Below are 18623 nucleotides of genomic sequence, written 5' to 3' on the forward strand. Positions count from 1 at the left end.
TTTTGCAAACTGAAATAGTGTTGAATTGTTGTATTGTTTGTAACAGTGCTTTTGGTTAATTCTTTTGGGGATTTCAGGAAAACAGTACATATATATATATACACACATATATATATGTATATATACACACACACACACACATATATAATCTACAAATAATAATCATTTCACACATTTTCTCCCATTTTAATACCTATTCTTTCTTTAGCTTGTGATTGTCTTGGCTCACCTCCAGGACAATATTAAACAATAATGGTGATAAAGAACATTTAGTCTGAATTCTCAACTACAATGGGAGTGCTTTTAGAATTCCTCTGTGAAATGTTACACTAGCTTTTGGGTTGAGATGGATACATTTTATCATATTAAGGATGTTTCTACCTATTTCTACTTTACCTAGAGTAAGTGTTGAGTTTTGTCAAGTATCATTTAGCATCGATGAAGATGATCATGTAGTTTTTTCTTTCTTATCCTATCCATAAAAAGCATTATATTCATGGATTTCTTAATATTGAACAAGCTTTACTTTCCTGGAATAAAACCCACTTGGTCATGGAGCATATCCTTTAAAGTTCTGTCTTCTTCCATTAGCAGTTCACTGAGGAAATTTGCGTCAATATTCACAAGTGATGTTACTCTGTAATTTCCTGTTTTGTATGCTGTTTTTGTCAGATTTTGGCATCAATATTATGTGCTAATTTGGCTCTTCTAAAAAAATACTTTGCAATATTTTCTTCTGGTTCTATGTTCTGAAACCATTGGGCTGTATTATTCCTCCATGGTTTGGTTTAATTTCCCTATGAAACCCTACCTGGGACTGATGAGTTCATGAATGAGTGGGACTTCTCTTCATTTCACTGATGGTGATAAGTCTGTTTAGATTTTCTCTCTTCTGGAGACAGTCTGAGTCAATTATATTTCACTAGAAAACTTGTCCATCCCATCTAAATGCTTATATTTATTTGTGCCGAGGCAAGTAAATTGCCACTAACAGTTATTTTGATTTCCTCTGTATCTGAAAAGTTATTACTCTTTATTATTCCTTGTTTTATGTATTTGTGCTTTTTCCTTTTTTTTTTTTCCCCTTGGTGAGGTTAACAAATGATCGATTGCTGTTACTCTTTTATCTTGGGGAAAAAAAAAAAACCAGATCATAAAAGTGCTAATTCTAATGATTTTCTGTCTATAATTCATTACTTTGCAGCTCTTGATTTATCTACTTTTAAAATAGCATCTTTGGGCTCTTGTATCACTGCTTTGGCGCGCTCTCTCTCTCTTTTTTTTTTAGATAAAATTGCTTCATTTCTTTAATAACTCCTGCCACTGTGGTGTCATAGCTTTGATTTGTTCCCTAGCAACATTTTTTTATTCATTTTTTTCTTTTTTCCTTTTTTCTTTTTGTTTTGGTATTTTTGCATAGCTCTTACTGTGGTTCCTTTTTTAATTATTACTAATTATTCTAGTGACAAGAGTTCTTCCTTGACAAGAGTTGTTTGCAGGATGTTTCTGTGGCAGTAGTTCTCTTTCAACACCAGTGTGTGCAATCAAGTGCTTTGGCCTTTACTTCTGTCTTATCAAGAGACATCAGGCCTACAGGCTGCTCATAAAGCAGCATCTCAATCTTCCACCTTGCCTCAGCAACAAAGTGCTTTCCACAAATGTGGATTAGTTATGTCACTTCTCATTCAATCCTGCCTTTCCCACTTCTCAAGATCTGTATGTTCTAGACTTGGTCCACAGAAGCTTCCATTGCAAACCTTCACACCCAGCCCCATCATTCCCATACTGGTTTTGCTTTTCATGGTGTGCCACGTATCCTTTTTTTTTTTTTTTTTTTTGAGATTTATTTATTTATTTTAGGGAGAGAGAGCACAGCAGGGGGAGGGGCGGAAGGAGAGGGACAATGAGGCCGGTTCTCAAACAACAGTTGGAAGCTATTACTTCTTTCAGATAAGCTTAGACTGCTTTTTGGCACACCAATATACTGTTTCATTACCCTCTCTGCACACCCAAGATACAGAAAGCAGGTGTAAATTCTACACGTGGCTTAAATTCTCACCTGCTTTCATTCAATTCAACAGAAAATAATAAATCACCATATTCACAGAAAGAAACAGGTTGTCAGAAAACAGACTTATTTTTATAGCACACCTACGAAATAGAGGGACTCATATATTGACTCGATGATTTTAAAGGGCTACTCTTGCTCACTCCCTGGACAGCTAAATGCTGTGTTGCTAAGTTACTGGTATTTGACATCATCTCTTCCCTGACATGTCCCACGTTTGACAGGTTCCCATGAATCACTGGGCCAGTCACCTCGTTACTCACGTTACTCATTTTCCCAATGACGTCTGTGTAATCATTTAAAATTCACATCATACACTAGCTGCAAACCCCTAGATTCCACATGAAAATATTTAAACTGCTTGACAGGCTCTAAGTGCATTTGGAAGCACACTGGATGACTTACCTACATTGTTCACATAATAGTTGTTATAATTAAATTTAGCATCTTTCTTCTGGGTTGGTTTGTGTTTGAGAAAAGAGAAAATGATTACTGGGAGGCAAATAATGGCTAATATCTCTTATGGGCTAATTGGCTCCCATGAATAGCTCACCTCACATATGCATGCTATGTATTCAGTCCATTAGTGCTTTGAATTAGCTTTAGAAAAGGTAATACTCCACATAATTTACCCAGTCAAGGGCATTTTCACCTGCTGACAAATTTACATATTTCCCAACGTCATTAGGTAAGAGCTAGTCATCAGAATAGCAGAGGGTGCAATCAGTAGTTTATTTATTTCACTCCACCAATGTTAACATTAATTATAGTCTAAATTATATTTAGCAATTGTTGTCTTTCTTGGATGGAACTCTACATTACTATTTCAAGAAACTATAATTTTAAAAGTCCACACCAGAATAAGATAGATGCTTTTTGAAACATTCTGGAAGGACTAGTATTTAAGACTGCTCTACAGAAAATCGTTTGCATGATTCCAATTTGAACATTATTTATACATTAATTTGACAGGATATAAAATCAATTGCCTAATTATTGGTTAAATTTATCAAAGAGATTCTACTGAAAGGTGCTTGATTATGGTGCATAGTTATGATAATATAATCAAATTTCCTTTCAGATGTAATTGACCAATTTTGTTCCCCAATCCATTTCTTTCTCATTCTTAAGATGAGTTTCTTCATTTGTTTCCCCTTTTCAAAGTAAAAAATAGCAAGTACTGTGCACGGTCGTCCTGTAATTATTTGGTAAGATCTCTCCATGCTAAACCTGTACACTTAAATACAGACCTAATACATGGAATTGCCATAATTTAGAATGCTGTAAACACAGATCATGCCATAATCTGAAAGAGGTGCCCATGTCGATGTTTACCAGCCTGATCCATATGGTGGGGAGAGAGCTGTAAGATGGTAGAGTTTATCAAATCGAGTTCCCTAAATCTTAGCTAGCAAATTCAGCATTCCCCATAAACAGTGAATTACCCTTACAGATGTTAAACTATGAAATTATCAACTACTGAAGGTACTTTGCTAGGAAACACAATCTGTTCGGCGTCAAGGCTAAGAGAAGCGCTCTATCTGCATTTTTGACTCAAGAAAGGACTTAATTGATAGTTTGTTGATATTTTTAAGTAAATTCTTGCAAGGAACAAATAAATCATACCACCGCAAAGCAAATAATCACTGAACATCCATCCTCGGCTAGTAGTATTTAGTGCAGGCAGCTCTCCTTGGCTTAACTCTTCCAGAAGTGATTACTCGAGGACCCATCAAACCCCGTGGAGCTCAGGAGAGAAGCTGCTGTGGCCCATATTATTACATATGAGCAGCTTCAGAGTCCCTCATCTGATAGATGAATTGTAACTGCAAAACGCCACCGGAGTTATTGTTAGTTTTCATTTCTGTTTGGAATCGAGGGCAGCTTGAATCTAAAGAGAATATGGTGTGCTTGCTGACCGAAGCAGGTACGCAGGCTGGGCCGATGTAAACGTTGCCTTTACGTTTCTGATGTGTAAAATGTAGACTAGGCAACAACGTACTTGACAAGTAGCGAGGACGAGTGGAGCTAGGCAGCTTGTTCTGGAGCAGGAGGGCAGCTGGAGGAGAGGTGCTATAGGCTGGTGGTTTCTGGCCTGTTTGAAAGACTACTTGAAATTATTTTGGCATAACTGGATTTGTAGGAGTCATCGAAGCAACGGCAGCTGAAAGGAATTGGTGGCTGATGCCATCACAATGTTAATCATAAAGGAGACTGGAGCTTGTGAAGTCAGAATGGATTCAAGTGCACCAACAGGAGCAGAATGGGTAGCGCGTTTTGCACCATGGGACTCATGACACAGAGTTTTAGGATTGTCGTGAGAGGGACGTGACGTAGTATGCTAAAGTGCTCAAGCCCGGAAGTGGCACATTGCTGTTATTTTTTATCAGTGGCAGTAATGTGTCATTGTTATTATTTTATTATTTGAGGTGAGATTTGAACATATTCAGAATGGTAGGAAGAAAGAATTAATTCCTGACACCTGCTCAAATTCCGTTGATTTGGTGGGATTCTTAAAGTGGCTAGGACTAAGTCAGCCAGCATCTGGAGCAATTTTTTTTTTTTTTTTTTAATCCAGAGGTCTGTGAGAGGGCGGTGGACAGTTTGGCGTAGTGTAAAATGCAGACCAAGTTCCATTTCTGCTTCTGCTGTATCCTAGGTTCACTCTCGCTGCAGGTCATTTATAACCCCTCTGGGCCTCAACTTCCTGAAATAATTAGGGACTACACCATGTTTTCTATTACCAAAATAAGATAATGGGGTTCAAGTGTTTTCAAAGGCAGTCATGTGCCACAGAAAAATAAGGTCACCCTATCAGGTCAAGTCAGCCCTGGAAGACCAGAAGAGGTGGGCTACAGGACGGTATGAGAAGCAGGAGCACAAAGAAAGAGAAGTCTGAAAGAGAGCTGAGGCCACGATCACAGAAATGGTGAGAGGGGCTTTCAAAGAAAGCTAACTGGTTTGTATTGGAACGGTGTTTTGGAAAAGGAGGCAAAAATAAAAATGCATTAGGGAAAAGTATTTCCATTGCCTGGGGACTGAGGGGCTGAGAGAGGGGAGAGGCTAGTCGTGTTGGTTGGTTGGTTAATAAAAGAAGTCTGTCCCCATGTGAGATGAAGTGGGTTTGCATGCTTAGCCTGCTGGGCTGTGGAGGGCAAAAAGGGGGGAGATCGGTGAGGTGGGGAAGTTGAGAGACCAAACAGACTGAGATCTCCATGTTTCCCATGCAAACTGTGTGCACACTTTAAAGATTCTCTCATTGCAGGTGGGTCGTGGGGTGGAGGGTGAGTTATTGTGTGAGTTATTCACGTTTGCTACATGAAGAGATCAAGAAGCCACACAGCTAGAGAGTGATGGACCTAAGGCTTTCTACCGTGGGGCTAGAGCCCCTTCTTCCACACGGCTACACCTCAGTGAGGGAGAATATGCCCCTGCTCTTGGCTTGTCTGAAAAGCGCTGAGGGTGTCAGAGAGAGGTGGGGAGAAAGAGGAAGGGAAAAGGTCACCCCCCCACCAGGAAGAGGCAGATGGAGAGCACGGCCACACAGAGGGCTGTGGAGCCATCCCATCCGCTGGGCTCCACAGCCCTCGAACAAACACGACCACGAACCTGTTGTGCCACACAATGTGGGCTATACAAATTTAAGAATTACGCATAAAATTTAGGACACAAACTTCAGGATGCTTATTTTTATTCTAAGCATGGGAAATGAAACATGTCAGTCTTCAATAAAGGAAAGCCCACTCATTAATGGTGCTGTTGAAAAAAAACCCCAGAATTCTATACAATCTATAGCCCTTCAAAAAAAAAGACGTTTCCCTAGATTCTCTTTCAAGAACAGAAGGACTTTTGTTACTTCCTCAAAGGGTGCTATCTTTTATGAGCTTATTAAGGCAACCTGCTTCTTTTCTTTCCATGTTGAAGTGACATTCTGTTGTTTCTCTAAGTGGCTCCTCCAGCGGACTGGGGCCCCCAGCCTCTGCCAGGTGCTCACCCGGCTCCCCTCCCCCAGGGCCAGGCCACTCGTAAGAAGAGATTCCAATTGTGACCAATTAGGTGGTGATTCTGAAACGGGTCCCACATTCCTTTGGGAATTAAGAAAAGACCGCTGACTTCATTTGGAAGAGAGGAAGAGGTTTCTTGCCATGTTACCTTTCTTTAAGGAAGGCAGCCAACACACTAGCAAGGATTTGGTGTCTCTGGTTGATCTGACCCATCTCCGCCCAATGGAAGGAGCAGACACCTGCAGTCTCCTGGTGCAGCACACTGGCGGATTTCTCAACAGCCGCCCACCCTCCACCCCAACCCTTGGACCCCAGGAGGGATGACATAGGGGTTCCTGAGCTCTTACAAAAGTAGCCCGTATAGGGGCACCTGGGTGACTCAGTCGGTTGGGTACCTGACTCTTGGTTTTAGCTCAGGTCTTGATCTCAGGGTCGTGATATCGAGCCCCGTGTCAGGCTCCTTGCTCGGCGCGAGTCTGCTTGAGATTCTCCCTCCTCCTCTGCGCCTCCCCCCTCTCATGTTCTCTAAATAAATAAATAAATAAATCTTTTTAAAAAAGTAGCCAGTATATCCCCAATTCAGATAGTCTCGTCTCTGATCAGAGTAATAGGACTCATCTCTTTAATAGCCAATAACAACACTCGTGGGCTGAAAACGGGGCATGCATATCCCCAACAGGTGAAATCGGTGATCAGGTCAACTTGACAATAAACAGCTCTCTCCTCTTTATTATTCCTTGGGCTGCACTGTCACAGATTCCCTTGGAGCCCTGGGCTGCCTGGAAGGCATGCACCACGGGGAGTCTCAGGCAGAGGTGGGGGTGAGTTCCTCACTTTGGTAAGTGGGGGAGGGGTGCAGACTTCTCAATGGTACACAGATTGTTCTCTTCCCTGGGCGGCAAGCCTGCGTGCTTTTCTCATGGCCACGCTGATCATCATTTATCATAATAATGAGCATCTATACCTCTTGGCAGCTTCTAAGGGAATTAGGACAGGTATTATTATCCTGTTTCACAGATAACAATGGAGATTCAGAAAGCTGGAGTTCTGTGTCCAAACCACAGAGTGACAAACAGCAGAGCTGGCCCTGGGACTCAGTGCCACGACTTCCATTCTTCAGGTACCACATTGCCTTGCCTTATGACGCGAACAGCCAGAGACAGGAGACCCATTTTTCCGGCTGGGCTCTGGTGCTGCCTTTGAGTTTAAGCATCTACTTTGGGAGAGGTCACTGCCACCTTCGGCAACTTCATGCTGCCTCCATGCCATTCATATGCACACATTCCCTCCCATTAGTAACAGGTCCTACAACTTGCCTTCACTCTCAAGTCTCTCCTCCTTGCCACCCTCCACCCTCCCACATCTTGCCCCCTCGTCATAGGCCACAACCCCCACAACCCTGTTCCACCCACGCTGGCGCAGGAAGTGGCAGTGAAGTTGAGACTTGAGATCCCAGAGAGCAGAAAGCCCAAGATTTAGGGTAGGCTGCTTAAAGAGGGAGAGTTTCCTGAAGAACGTGGGGAGTCTCAAAAGAAAGACCCAGAAAGGCACAAGGATGAAACAGAAGCTTAGGGAGATGACAAGACTAGCTTGGCTGGGGATGGGGAGAGGACAGGTGAGAAATGAGCCGGGAGGTGTAAGCAGAAGGGTCTTGAAGTGGAAGCAAGGATTCCCCATCAGGATACTCCCAGAAACAGCACAGTAATTACTTGAAAGAGCTTAAGCAGATAGATTGCTTCGTTACTAAAAGGCACAGAAATAAAGGTTTAAACTCACCCGCAAGATTTCTTCAACACAGCTTGGATCACTGGGAAGGCTTACCTAAAATAAAATAAACAAACAAAAATTAAGCACCATTTAGCTATTCTCAGAGAAGTTTATTGCATAATACTTTACATGGTAGGAAAAATTGTAAAGAAAGGAAATACAGCTATCAATGTAGAGTTTTCCCCTGCTAAGTACAAAGCCAAAAGTATCTGCTAGTGGCCAATTTTCATTGCTTTAATGAAGCAGTAAGACCACAGTGCAAGGTGCAGAGAGAGAGTGACACGTTCTGTCACCGATTTTCTGTGGGACACTGGGCTGCCCTTCCATCACCCAGGCTTTACTTTGCTCATCTATCCAAAGAAGGAGCTCGACTTCCTCATCTTTAAGGCCCATTTGACCCTCTGCCAGGGTTTAATATACTATTCATAATCACAGATTTTTTTAAAGACGAGGCCAATAGGACATACTTCTATGATTGAATTAAGTTCTTTTTAAACTTAGGAGTCTAACCAGATGCCTGCAATTCTTTTTTTTTAAAGATTTTATTTATTTATTTGACAGAGAGAGACACAGCGAGAGAGGGAACACAAGCAGGGGGAGCGGGAGAGGGAGAAGCAGGCTCCCCACCGAGCAGGGAGCCCGATGCGGGGCTCGATCCCAGGACCCTGGGATCATGACCTGAGCTGAAGGCAGACGCTTAACGACTGAGCCACCCAGGTGCCCCAGATGCCTGCAATTCTTATCCAAAACACCAAGGCTCAAACTGTGTAAATTGCAGGCATGCCCTTGCACTTAGAGAGCATCTCACAAACATACAAAGTGAGTCCCATGAGCCGTCTTTCCCAGTGTGACATCTTCCTAATCAATCAAAATTCAAGCAACTCGCAGAAATGTCCCGAGGACTCACTGCAGGTCCAGCACAAAGCTCTATCCTCCAGGGGCTCTATCATCAGTGAAAGCCAGAAGCCAGACACCAAAGCGAGGCACCAGCTCGAAGGCAGTGACCGGCGAGGGGCCCGGGCATGGGACAACCACCCGGAGAAGGGTCTGCCGGGCGTGACGTCACCTGTGTGAGCTACAGGCATCCCCCAAACATCCGTCTCGCCTTCACACCTTCCCCCTCCCCAGGACTGCGAACTGTCACTTCTGCTTCCCTCCAGTTCTGGCGAGGAGGGCATTTGGTCTCTTTAATTCACTGCCTCAGAAGGCGAAAGGTCAGTCCTGCAAAGACAGCACGGCCACAGAGGCTGTACGTCCAGACCTCTCGAGGGGGCAGTTAGGTGATAAGCCCCCAGTTCCTCCGATAGACTGAAGGCTGAGCATAACTCTATTTGGGGAAATGGAAAATAGAATATGGCCCCAGTTTCCCGCAAACCTGCATGTCTCCTTTCCCCCTCACAAATGTCCCAGTTTGGATGATAAATTATACAGTCACCCTTCCCAGCACAATAATATTCTAGTACTGGGTAGAAAGAACAGGAGAAGGAAAGGCTGCAAAAGAGGGCCAGGCACAACTTTCCAGAGGACCTTAAATGCAGGGTCCCAGTAGGCAACTATGGGTAGGGTTTGGCCCAGGACAGCACATTCATTCATTCAACAAATTTTTTGAGGGCCAGCCTTCTGCTAGGCACAGATACAAGGAAAAGCAAAAGGAGACACAGCTTCCTCCCTCATGGAGTTTGTAGACTCAAGAGGAAGGTAGATATGAGGAATCACATAGTTAATGTAGGGCTGAAACTGTGTTAAGTGCTACCTGAGCCCATCCCACAGGTACTAGGAATCTTTCCATGTCCAAATAAGCATGGGAAATACTGCAATCCACCTCCTCCCCCGACGTGGAAATCCATGATGTGAATTAAAGGCTCCGAGACACCTATCTAACTGTTTAACGCAACACGTTGCCAACTCTCTTGACCACTAAATTCTTGGCTTTTTAGTTTTTGTGATTTTCTTTTCCCAATCGACATATACCACCATTCCACACAGAATGAGTGTTTGCAGAACACACACTGGGAGATGCTGGTCTAACATAGTTCAGGATTACACGGATTAGTCTTAATAGCAGATACAATCTCATCCCATTGTTCAATGCTCCAGCAACTGTATTTTCTAAGACAATCCTTGAACTTCTAACAAATAACCTTTGCCAAAGGTCAAAATGATTACAGCAGAATTAAATCTTCAATATCATTGTTGCATTCTATCCGTGTGGGCAGCCTGGGCTAAAAAATGTATGTCCCGCTCTCAGAAAAAGGTCTTTGCTCTTTTTGTTCCCACACAAAAACATAATGTCAGTTTTTCAACCACAGAGAAAAACATATCAGCAATATGCAGACACGGCAAGAACGCTTGCCTCTGGGTCTATAAGGAGCTGGGTGGGAGTTCCGGCCCTACCACTTGGGGACAGGACTTGGTAACTTTACCCCTGTGAGTTCCAGTTTTCCCAACTGTAAAATAAAGTAGAATAAAATAAAATCGCCATCATAATAATACCCGCTCCTTTCAAATCTCACAGGGTTTCTGTGAGCAGCAAATGAAATAAATAATGTGAATATGCTTTGTACCCTGCAAAGCCCCACACAATGAGCCAGGTTATTACCCCTTGTCCTGTTGTTCTCCTTACTGCTTTATTACTAAGTCGAGTCTTCTCGTCTTTTCCAGGAAAGACCCGACTCACTCTCGCCAACTGCAAATGTCATCCCTACACCTGGTATTATAAATATCCATTTCCTTATGGGGGAACTGCTGTCAAAATAGAAAGAGTTGTCAACTCTGGGGCTTTGCGGCAAATCTAATAATGACTGCTTGGGGGTCGGGAGCACTCAGGATCGGAAGGGACTGCAGACAAGGACAGTCAAATAAGTATGCATCCACACCGAGTGTTCAGATTGTTTTTCTTTCTAAGAAAATCCCGGAATCCAGCATTGGCATGGAGTCACTAGTCCTGCAAACTCATCTAGCCCTGCCCCACAGCTCTTTCCACCACAAGACAACTACATTTGAGCGGCAAATGCTTCTCCCCCTGCGAGTGCTTTTGAATTAAGCAGTGGAGCATTTCCTCTGAGCCTAGAATAGTGTTAGGCGTGGGGGGTGGGTGATACAAACAGCTATGAGACTTGGCCTCTTTCTCTCGGAGTTAAATGTCTAGATGGGACGGCAAAACAAATAATTAGAGACCCACTGGGACAAACATTGTAAGGTAGTCATGACAAGGGTAATAGGATCGCATTCACTGCCCGACCGCCTATTCATCAGTTCCCCCATTTATTTCTTTAGACAACAAATCCTGATTGAGCTCACACTGTGCTCAGGATGGTGCCAAGGGGGAGGGTTTGAAGACACTGAAGACAACATAATTTCTGGCTTCAAGACTCCACGCAAATTGGGAAGACAAACATTTACACGGGAAACAGACAATAGGGAACAGGAGGTCTGATTAGGTGGTGGAGAGAGGGTACCTACCGGGTTCACAGACAGAGCCATGTCCGACAGAAGCTCCCAGCCGCCGAGGTCCCCACTGTAGTCCTCACTCCACATGGGAGTGAGAGGCCAAGGATCTGACATGGCCGAGAAGTGGCAGAGCCACCTGAGGCCACTTCAGTCTCTGAGCCCCCTGAGGAGCTGCACGCCGTGGGGGGGGGGGGTCACTCTGCACACTGAAGACAGCTGCACCGAGGCGGGGGCTCAGCCCCAGAATTTTGCCCAGTGCACTCCCCCCTCCCCACACACACACGCCCTTCTCGCAGTACTTCTGGAGTCACTCGGACAGGTGGGAAAGGAGACTAAGAGAACTAGTGGTGACACGGGGATTAGAACTGCTGCCCGCCGAGTTGCCAAGCTGCTGCTTAATTCCCGAGCCACCTTCTCCTCTCTTTCAATCCACTCTTAAGCATTCAGACAGTCCACAAAGCGCAAGTTAGCCACTCAGAGCTGCGGCGTCCTTTGCATCCCCCTCTCCGCCCCCTCCTCCTAGAGCAGAGAGCAGGCTGCACGCCGCACAGGGGAACCTGTTCTCTCCCGCCCGGCCCCAGACGACCCTCTCGGGCTGGGCACAGATGTGGTCCTCTGAGGGCCAGGGAAGGCAGGCACACATGGCGGGCAGGTGGGGAGTTGACTGAGAGCCCTCACAAGTGCCTACCCTCTCTGCACGTGACAGTGCAGGCTGCCACCCCATGTAGCCACAGAGAGACCACGCACCGATCATCTGCCTGGCGATAAATACATATCTTAGGAAATAATGAGGGTACCTTTAAATCATCAAATATTCAGTTAACTGCAGCAACAATAAATGAATTGCATAGGATGTTTTAATCATTCTAGAATTAATCAGTTTGGAGCATACTTCTTGGCGATTAGGGTAATACAAGATATCAAAAATACCCTGATTGTGGCATTGAGAGACATAATAGAAAACGTAGAGATTAATGTAAAACATTAAAAGAATAATGATCATCACATGGTTAACCGGGGAGTGGGGGAGCTCAGTGCATGCCTGTCACTACATTATTATTAAGGGACTGCGAGAGAAGGGTCATTCTTTTTTTTTTTTTTCCCCTAAAAGCACCCTGAGGTTGCCACAGTATCTGGCAATCAAAGCCCACGATTCCAGGCATATTCCACCTTGACAAAGACTTCGCAAAGTAAAACTCAAAAATCACGAGCTTAATTGCCGGCGAATGCGTTCCCCTAACAAGTGCAAGTGACACAGAGTGACACCCCACTAACACCAAATACCGTGCTAACGGCCCAGTCAAACAACATGCATGACTGACACCCACGGCAGCTTCTGAACTAATTCCGTTTGTATTTTCATTAACAAATTGCCACATTTATCCCCATGATTGATTTATGGGACACGGAGCTCCCCTGACACGGCATTACTAATAGAATGAAAAGTCAGGTTATGATTTTGTACTACCAAATGAGTTTGCCGGCTTTTTAAAATTTTTAATCCCCATGGTTGGTCACTTGTAAAAACCAAGGGGCAGCAGCCTCTGGAGTCCTGATTTGCATGTGCCTGGGGATCCCTTTATCTCCCCACCCCACCCAGGGAGTCCCGGGTCTCCAGTTTGGAAAACTACAAACCCAGTTCACATTAGGATCCGTCAGTCCCCTGCTTCCTGCCTCACCTTAACCTGTCCCTATTCTAGTTGGTATTCATGAGGCCATGATTAAACGGGAACAGTTAATATTACATAAGCTGCCAACAGAAGTCCTCAGGTAACAGAACTTTAATCAAAACAAAAAAAGATTTCACAATGGTACAGCCAACCAGCTCATCTTCCAGTTTCTTTTTAATACAGCTAAACGCCTGGGTGTCCAAAGACTTGGAGTTTACTTTCAAATACTGCTCCCAGCCCATTTTTAAGAGAATCACATGGTCCAGATACCCCATGTAAAATAAGCTAGTAGTCACCGTTCCCTCTAAGAAAAGAAGAAACAAAAAGTAGAGCATGAAGATCAAAGGAATTTAATGTACTTGCCATTTCAGGCCGACTACAAAAAAATGACCCTTGGTCTAGAATCTTCCATGGCATCAAAACTAAAAAGGCAGTGAGTGCAATTACGTTTTATTTATTTGAGCAAATAAATGAGATAATTTACTATATTTTCTGGGGGCATCAAGGGGTAGTGGAAAGACTACGCTCTTTGAAGCTGGACCGACTTGGATTTTAATCCCAGCTTTGATACTTAATTTGCTTTGTGAACTGGGGCAAGATACTTGAACTTCTCTGTGTCTCTGTTTCCCTATCTATGTAAGAGGGGAATACAGAATACACTCCTAGGGTGGTTACGTGGCTGAGATGTACATCGCAAGCCCCCTCCCCGACTTCTCTCCCAAGTTGCCTCTAAGGCCCGCGGCAAGGCATCGGCACCTTGAGACTTGGGACCACTAAGGAGACAGTTCGGTCCCTTTGTAAACTGGCCCCAAGACATCCCCTTGCAGGTCACTAATTATGAAAGCTTATCGAGGGGCCCAATGTATAAGGAGTCTCAGGCTGCTGCTCCATCTGGTGGCACTCCCTGAAGAGGACAAAGGAGGCTGGGGAGGGTACTTGAGGGGGTAAGACAACAGAGAGACAAGGGGGAGTGCGGGGTGGGAGGGGTGGGGAAGGGTGGGCGATGTGCTTCATTATGAGGACATCTCGTCCCTGATTACATTAGGCATGGGCAAGGGCGGGATGCATATGCAGAAAGGCCCATCATCAGCTGAGAGGACCTAATGGCAGATGGAATTTCAAGTGAAGAGTACTTAATTCAGTGGGCTCTGAATAGCCATTAGCTCACTGTTCATTTATTTGGTGTAATAACTAGTTTCTATAGAAGAGTGAGCTATAAATGGGGAGCGGGGTTATAATCTTAAAGAAAAATAAGGTGCACATCTAGAAAGATTGCCCTAAGAAACCAAGAGCCTATCTGGATGTGCCTGACCACCTGCTCCTCATTCCCCTGGTCACCTGGGCTGGGCACTGAGGTCATTGCATCTCTGCTGCTCAGGTGCCCCAGGGCCAGACTCCCTGCTTACACATTCTCAAGGCTTTGCGTCTAGATTCCTTAATTGTGCTGCTCACACTTAAGGTGTATCCTCCTACTTCTCTTTGCCAGCCTCCCAGTCTCTGGCCCACCTCGCCTGCCCCTTCCTGCCTGTGCTCTTAGCCTTCCGCCGGCTCTTGGAGCCTACCCTATAACCCATGGACCTTCTAGCCCCGGTCCCTTCCTTTTGAGATTTTTAGGCATGCGTCAGACCCCTCAGGGCCTGCGGGATACCTATCTGGGGGGCCAGGGCACTGCAACCAAGAATGATTTAAAATTAAAATCTCAATCCCACTAAATCCCTACTTGTTGCACTGCCGTTCACGTTAATGGCTGGATTGTGGGCAGGCCCCGAATGTCTTCTAGTAAAAGAGGAAACCGTAAGACTACAGATGGACAAACTGGAGTGACGTCAGGCAACTTCTGAACTCTGTCAACAGCCGCTGGTGACAAGGCCAACATGCATGATCCACACATATCAAGAAGACGTGCTGCGAAGCAAGTTCACTTTTGAAGTTTGTCATTTAAAGAATAAATGTTAGAGTTTTGGGAGCATCCGTATACTCCTATCCACTCCACGACCACAGCAAAATTCCATCTCGCGTTCAGCTATGATCTTATAAAGTGGCGAAAGAAAAACATACTGATAGGAAACAGTTTCGTGTCCAAGTTCTACCACTAATTAGCTGTGTGGTTTGGGACAATTCACCTCATCGCTCTCCAGCCTCTATGACAAAGGCAAGGGAATATATTACAAGTTCCTAATGTTTTGTACCTCACATAGCATTACAGAAATAATCAGAGATCTACATAAGATAACCAACTTTTTTTGTTTGCCATGAAAGGCCATAACGAAAACAGTATCCAAAAGGTAGGAAGGGTACCATCTTCAAATACACGACAGGTTCTTCAAAATATATGACAGCAAACTTATACCAACATCAAACACACTCACACATACCACTGTTCTTATAGTTCCCGTTTTGCCACAGAATAAACTTCATCTTAGACCAGTTGCCAGGTGAGATGATCTCTCAGGTGTCTTTTAGATTTTGTAATTTTATTCACCTTCTCTTTTATTCTGTTATATTACATACATCTTATTCTACATAGCAGTAGACTTCTCGACGTTCAATTCTCTATCTCCGATCCATGAACTATTTTCTCCGTGGAACACGGATGCTAATTGTCAAATCCCAGATACATTTTCTCTTTCCTTGCTGATGCTGTTTAAATGCATGGGAGAGGCAAACTAATTCCTAGACCAAACACTACCAACATAATTAAGGAGGCAACCCTTCTGTAACAAGTCACATAGAACACACAGCACACACATCCTGTGGGCCTTACCTGCGAAACCGGTCTCCCACCTTAGTCGTCCTAAGATGAACCTGAAGACCATTTACAAAAGACCATCTGCAGTCTCTTTTGCTAGGAGTCCACATTCCCTACAGCACAGCATGGGATCTATCACGTGCTATGTATTCCAAAGCCAAACATGAATTCTTAGGAGGGGCTCGGGGGGGGGGGACGGGAGGAAAATCGGGTAGCACGGTGTTCCAGAAGCCTGGAGAAGAAAGCGCTTCAGAGAGAAAGTGGCCATTAAGTAAGATAAGGATGCAGACTTGGCAGTTGAGTTTGGCAAGGTCTAGGTCACGGGCAACCTTGGTCAGAGCTGTTTCAGTGGCACACTGTGAGCGCGAAGCTGATTGGAGTGTGTTGAGGAGGGAGTGGGAGGATGGGAGGAGAGAGTGAATAATCAATTTCTCCTGTGAAAGGGAGCAGACAAATGGGGGGAGAGAAAGTTGTGATGTGGGCCAGGTCAAGGTTTTTTCTTTGTTTTTTTAAGAGGGATGATATTAAGGCATTTTATATACCAGTGGGTGGGTGGGGGGGAAGGTTGCAAAAGAGAGAGGGGATGGTTATAAAAGCGAAGTCCTTGAGAAGGAGAGAGCGCATCAGGACACAATTGGAGAGGACAGCCTGAAATAGGAGCATGGACACTTCTGGACGCTGCTTCCATTGTAAGAGGAGGGAAGGCAGAGTGTCTAGACACATAAGCAGTTGGGTTGGAGCAATTAAAGACGGGAAGATGTGGTGGTACTTGTCTGATTGTATCTATTCTGCTCCTTGCAGTAGGCGGCAAGGTCATCAGCTAAGAATGGGGGGTGCTTATTGGAAATGCGAAGAGAAAGGAAAGGCGGGAAATAGTTGTCTTGGAGAACAGGAACATGGATTTGCTAGGGAAGTTTAACAGAACTCTCTGGCAACACTGAAGGTAGAGAGAGAAAGAGCTAGCTAGCTCCGCGGGAAACACAGGGGACCCTGTGCGTACCCCGAGTATGGAGATAAAGGAAGGAAGAGGCAAGGGGAAAGGGGAAAGCTGGAGGCCAAGTAGCTCCAGTGATTTAGAAGGAGGTGACACTCTGCCCTTTCCAACACTGATTAGCTAATTACCCACAGTTCACAGTTCTCCAACTGCTCTAATCTGTGAGAGGCTTCATTCTGCATGAAACAAGCAGAGAGCCCAGGAGCAGGAGTAATGATTTTCTGGGACCCCACAGTGGCAAAGCCCATAATATTACCCAGAAGGCCAGATGAAATTAAGCCCAGGGCCAAATATGGCCACAGGGCTTGAGGATCTCCTCTGGGGGGCTAAATGAATTCAACTCTGTCTCTAGGGAAGCAGAGAACTCGATTGACCCATAGCCTCCTGAGAGAGATCGTTCCTACACAACACTGGAAGGGAGGAGTTTCCAAACTGTGTAAAGATGAGCTGTTTTAAATTATTTAAATATTTCTCCTTTAAGCAAACATTTATCACGTGATCATTAGCACGAAATATTTTAAAATACAATTATCTTTCATAATACACCCGGGATTGACAAGTTCTTCAAAAGCATTTATGGTTTCTAAAGATACAAGGACTTCCTTGTTGGGGCAAAAAAATGAAGGAGGAGCTCAGGTTTTTCTGGTAGCTTCTTAAGACATTGCCACAGGCATCTTATGGGGTCTTCAATTAAGTGCTGTAACCCCATTTATAAAAGAACCTTTGAAATAACTATCTTTGGCTCATAGTTCTTGAAAAACCTGTAAAAAATGAAGGTCTTTCCTTGACATTCACAATCTCTCGCCCTAAAGGAGCCACTTCAGTCTTCTTCGAAATACATAGCTAATGATTTAAATGTCTGCTTCAAAACGAGAAAGCCAGATTTCAGTTGGATTTTCTTCTAGCTAAATTTTCCTTAAAGCCATGTAAACGGAACAGGCTTTTTAAGTTTCTTTCAGACTAACCTCTAATGAACTTGGCACCTTCTTGACTCTCTAAACCCTGCACTTAGGATCGTCTTAACAGTCAGTGGATGACATGGTGGTTCCATAGAAAAAGTTACAGTTGCTCTTCTCTGACTGCGATGATCCCAATGAACAAGCTGCGTGCAGGGGGACTGAATCCTCACCAGCTCCCCTATTATTTATAACTCTAATGAAAACACTTATCTATTAATGCCAAGTGACACTGCTAAATATATTCAGGGAAGTTCACATTTTTTCTTATGCTTCTGAAATCTCTTAGATCTGCGCCCACTTACATGTGGTTTCAGTGTGCACTAAAATGAAATGATAGCTAAGAATAACTCACTTCCATTAGATTTATAAATCTCATTAATTAATTCTAATCTCCAATGGTGTAGAGACCAAACTCAAATGCAAGATCTAATTAAAGAGAAGTAAAAAAAAAAAAAAATGTTAAGAAACAACACTGAGACTGAAACACAGAAGTAACTGTTTAGCCCCAAATTAATGAGGCGCTATGCTAAGCAAGCATGTCCATTAATCCCTAATGAGGATTTTAAACACATTAAAACTTCCTAATACAAAATGTTTGCCTTCCTTTTATCCAATAACAAATAAGCCAATAATTTTCTGGCTCTAAATGACACTATTAACTGTCACGGCATGTTTTATTTGACAAACCCTCCATTCAAATACTGTAAAACCAATTAATTTGCCTGCTGTGAAATGTGTTTCTTGATAGCTTTTATGCGATTTTTTTTCTTCTCAAAGACATGTAAATAGGAGGTCAATGTAGGTGCCTGATTTTGCTTTAAAAAATATGCCACAGTAGCTATAGGTTGTCTACCCTGTTTGCAATTCAAATGAATTGAAAGACAACCTCCATTTTCAGGTCACAATTGCAAATTGGTCTCCTGATAAGTAAACTGTGTCAGAGTAATAGTTTGATTACCAGG

At 43.9% G+C, this 18623-nt stretch overlaps 1 protein-coding gene across 1 annotated transcript in view; it reads right to left on the reverse strand.

The window, feature by feature from the left end:
- Positions 1-18623, reverse strand: part of AFF2 (AF4/FMR2 family member 2) — a 302774-nt gene that overhangs the window by 166985 nt on the left and 117166 nt on the right. The window contains exon 4 of the mRNA XM_021682515.1: positions 7849-7893. Coding sequence (XP_021538190.1) covers positions 7849-7893 — 45 coding nt within the window. The remainder of the gene's footprint in view (positions 1-7848; positions 7894-18623) is intronic.

This window comes from Neomonachus schauinslandi, chromosome X (genome assembly GCF_002201575.2).
Source record: "Neomonachus schauinslandi chromosome X, ASM220157v2, whole genome shotgun sequence".
Lineage (NCBI taxonomy): Eukaryota > Metazoa > Chordata > Mammalia > Carnivora > Phocidae > Neomonachus > Neomonachus schauinslandi.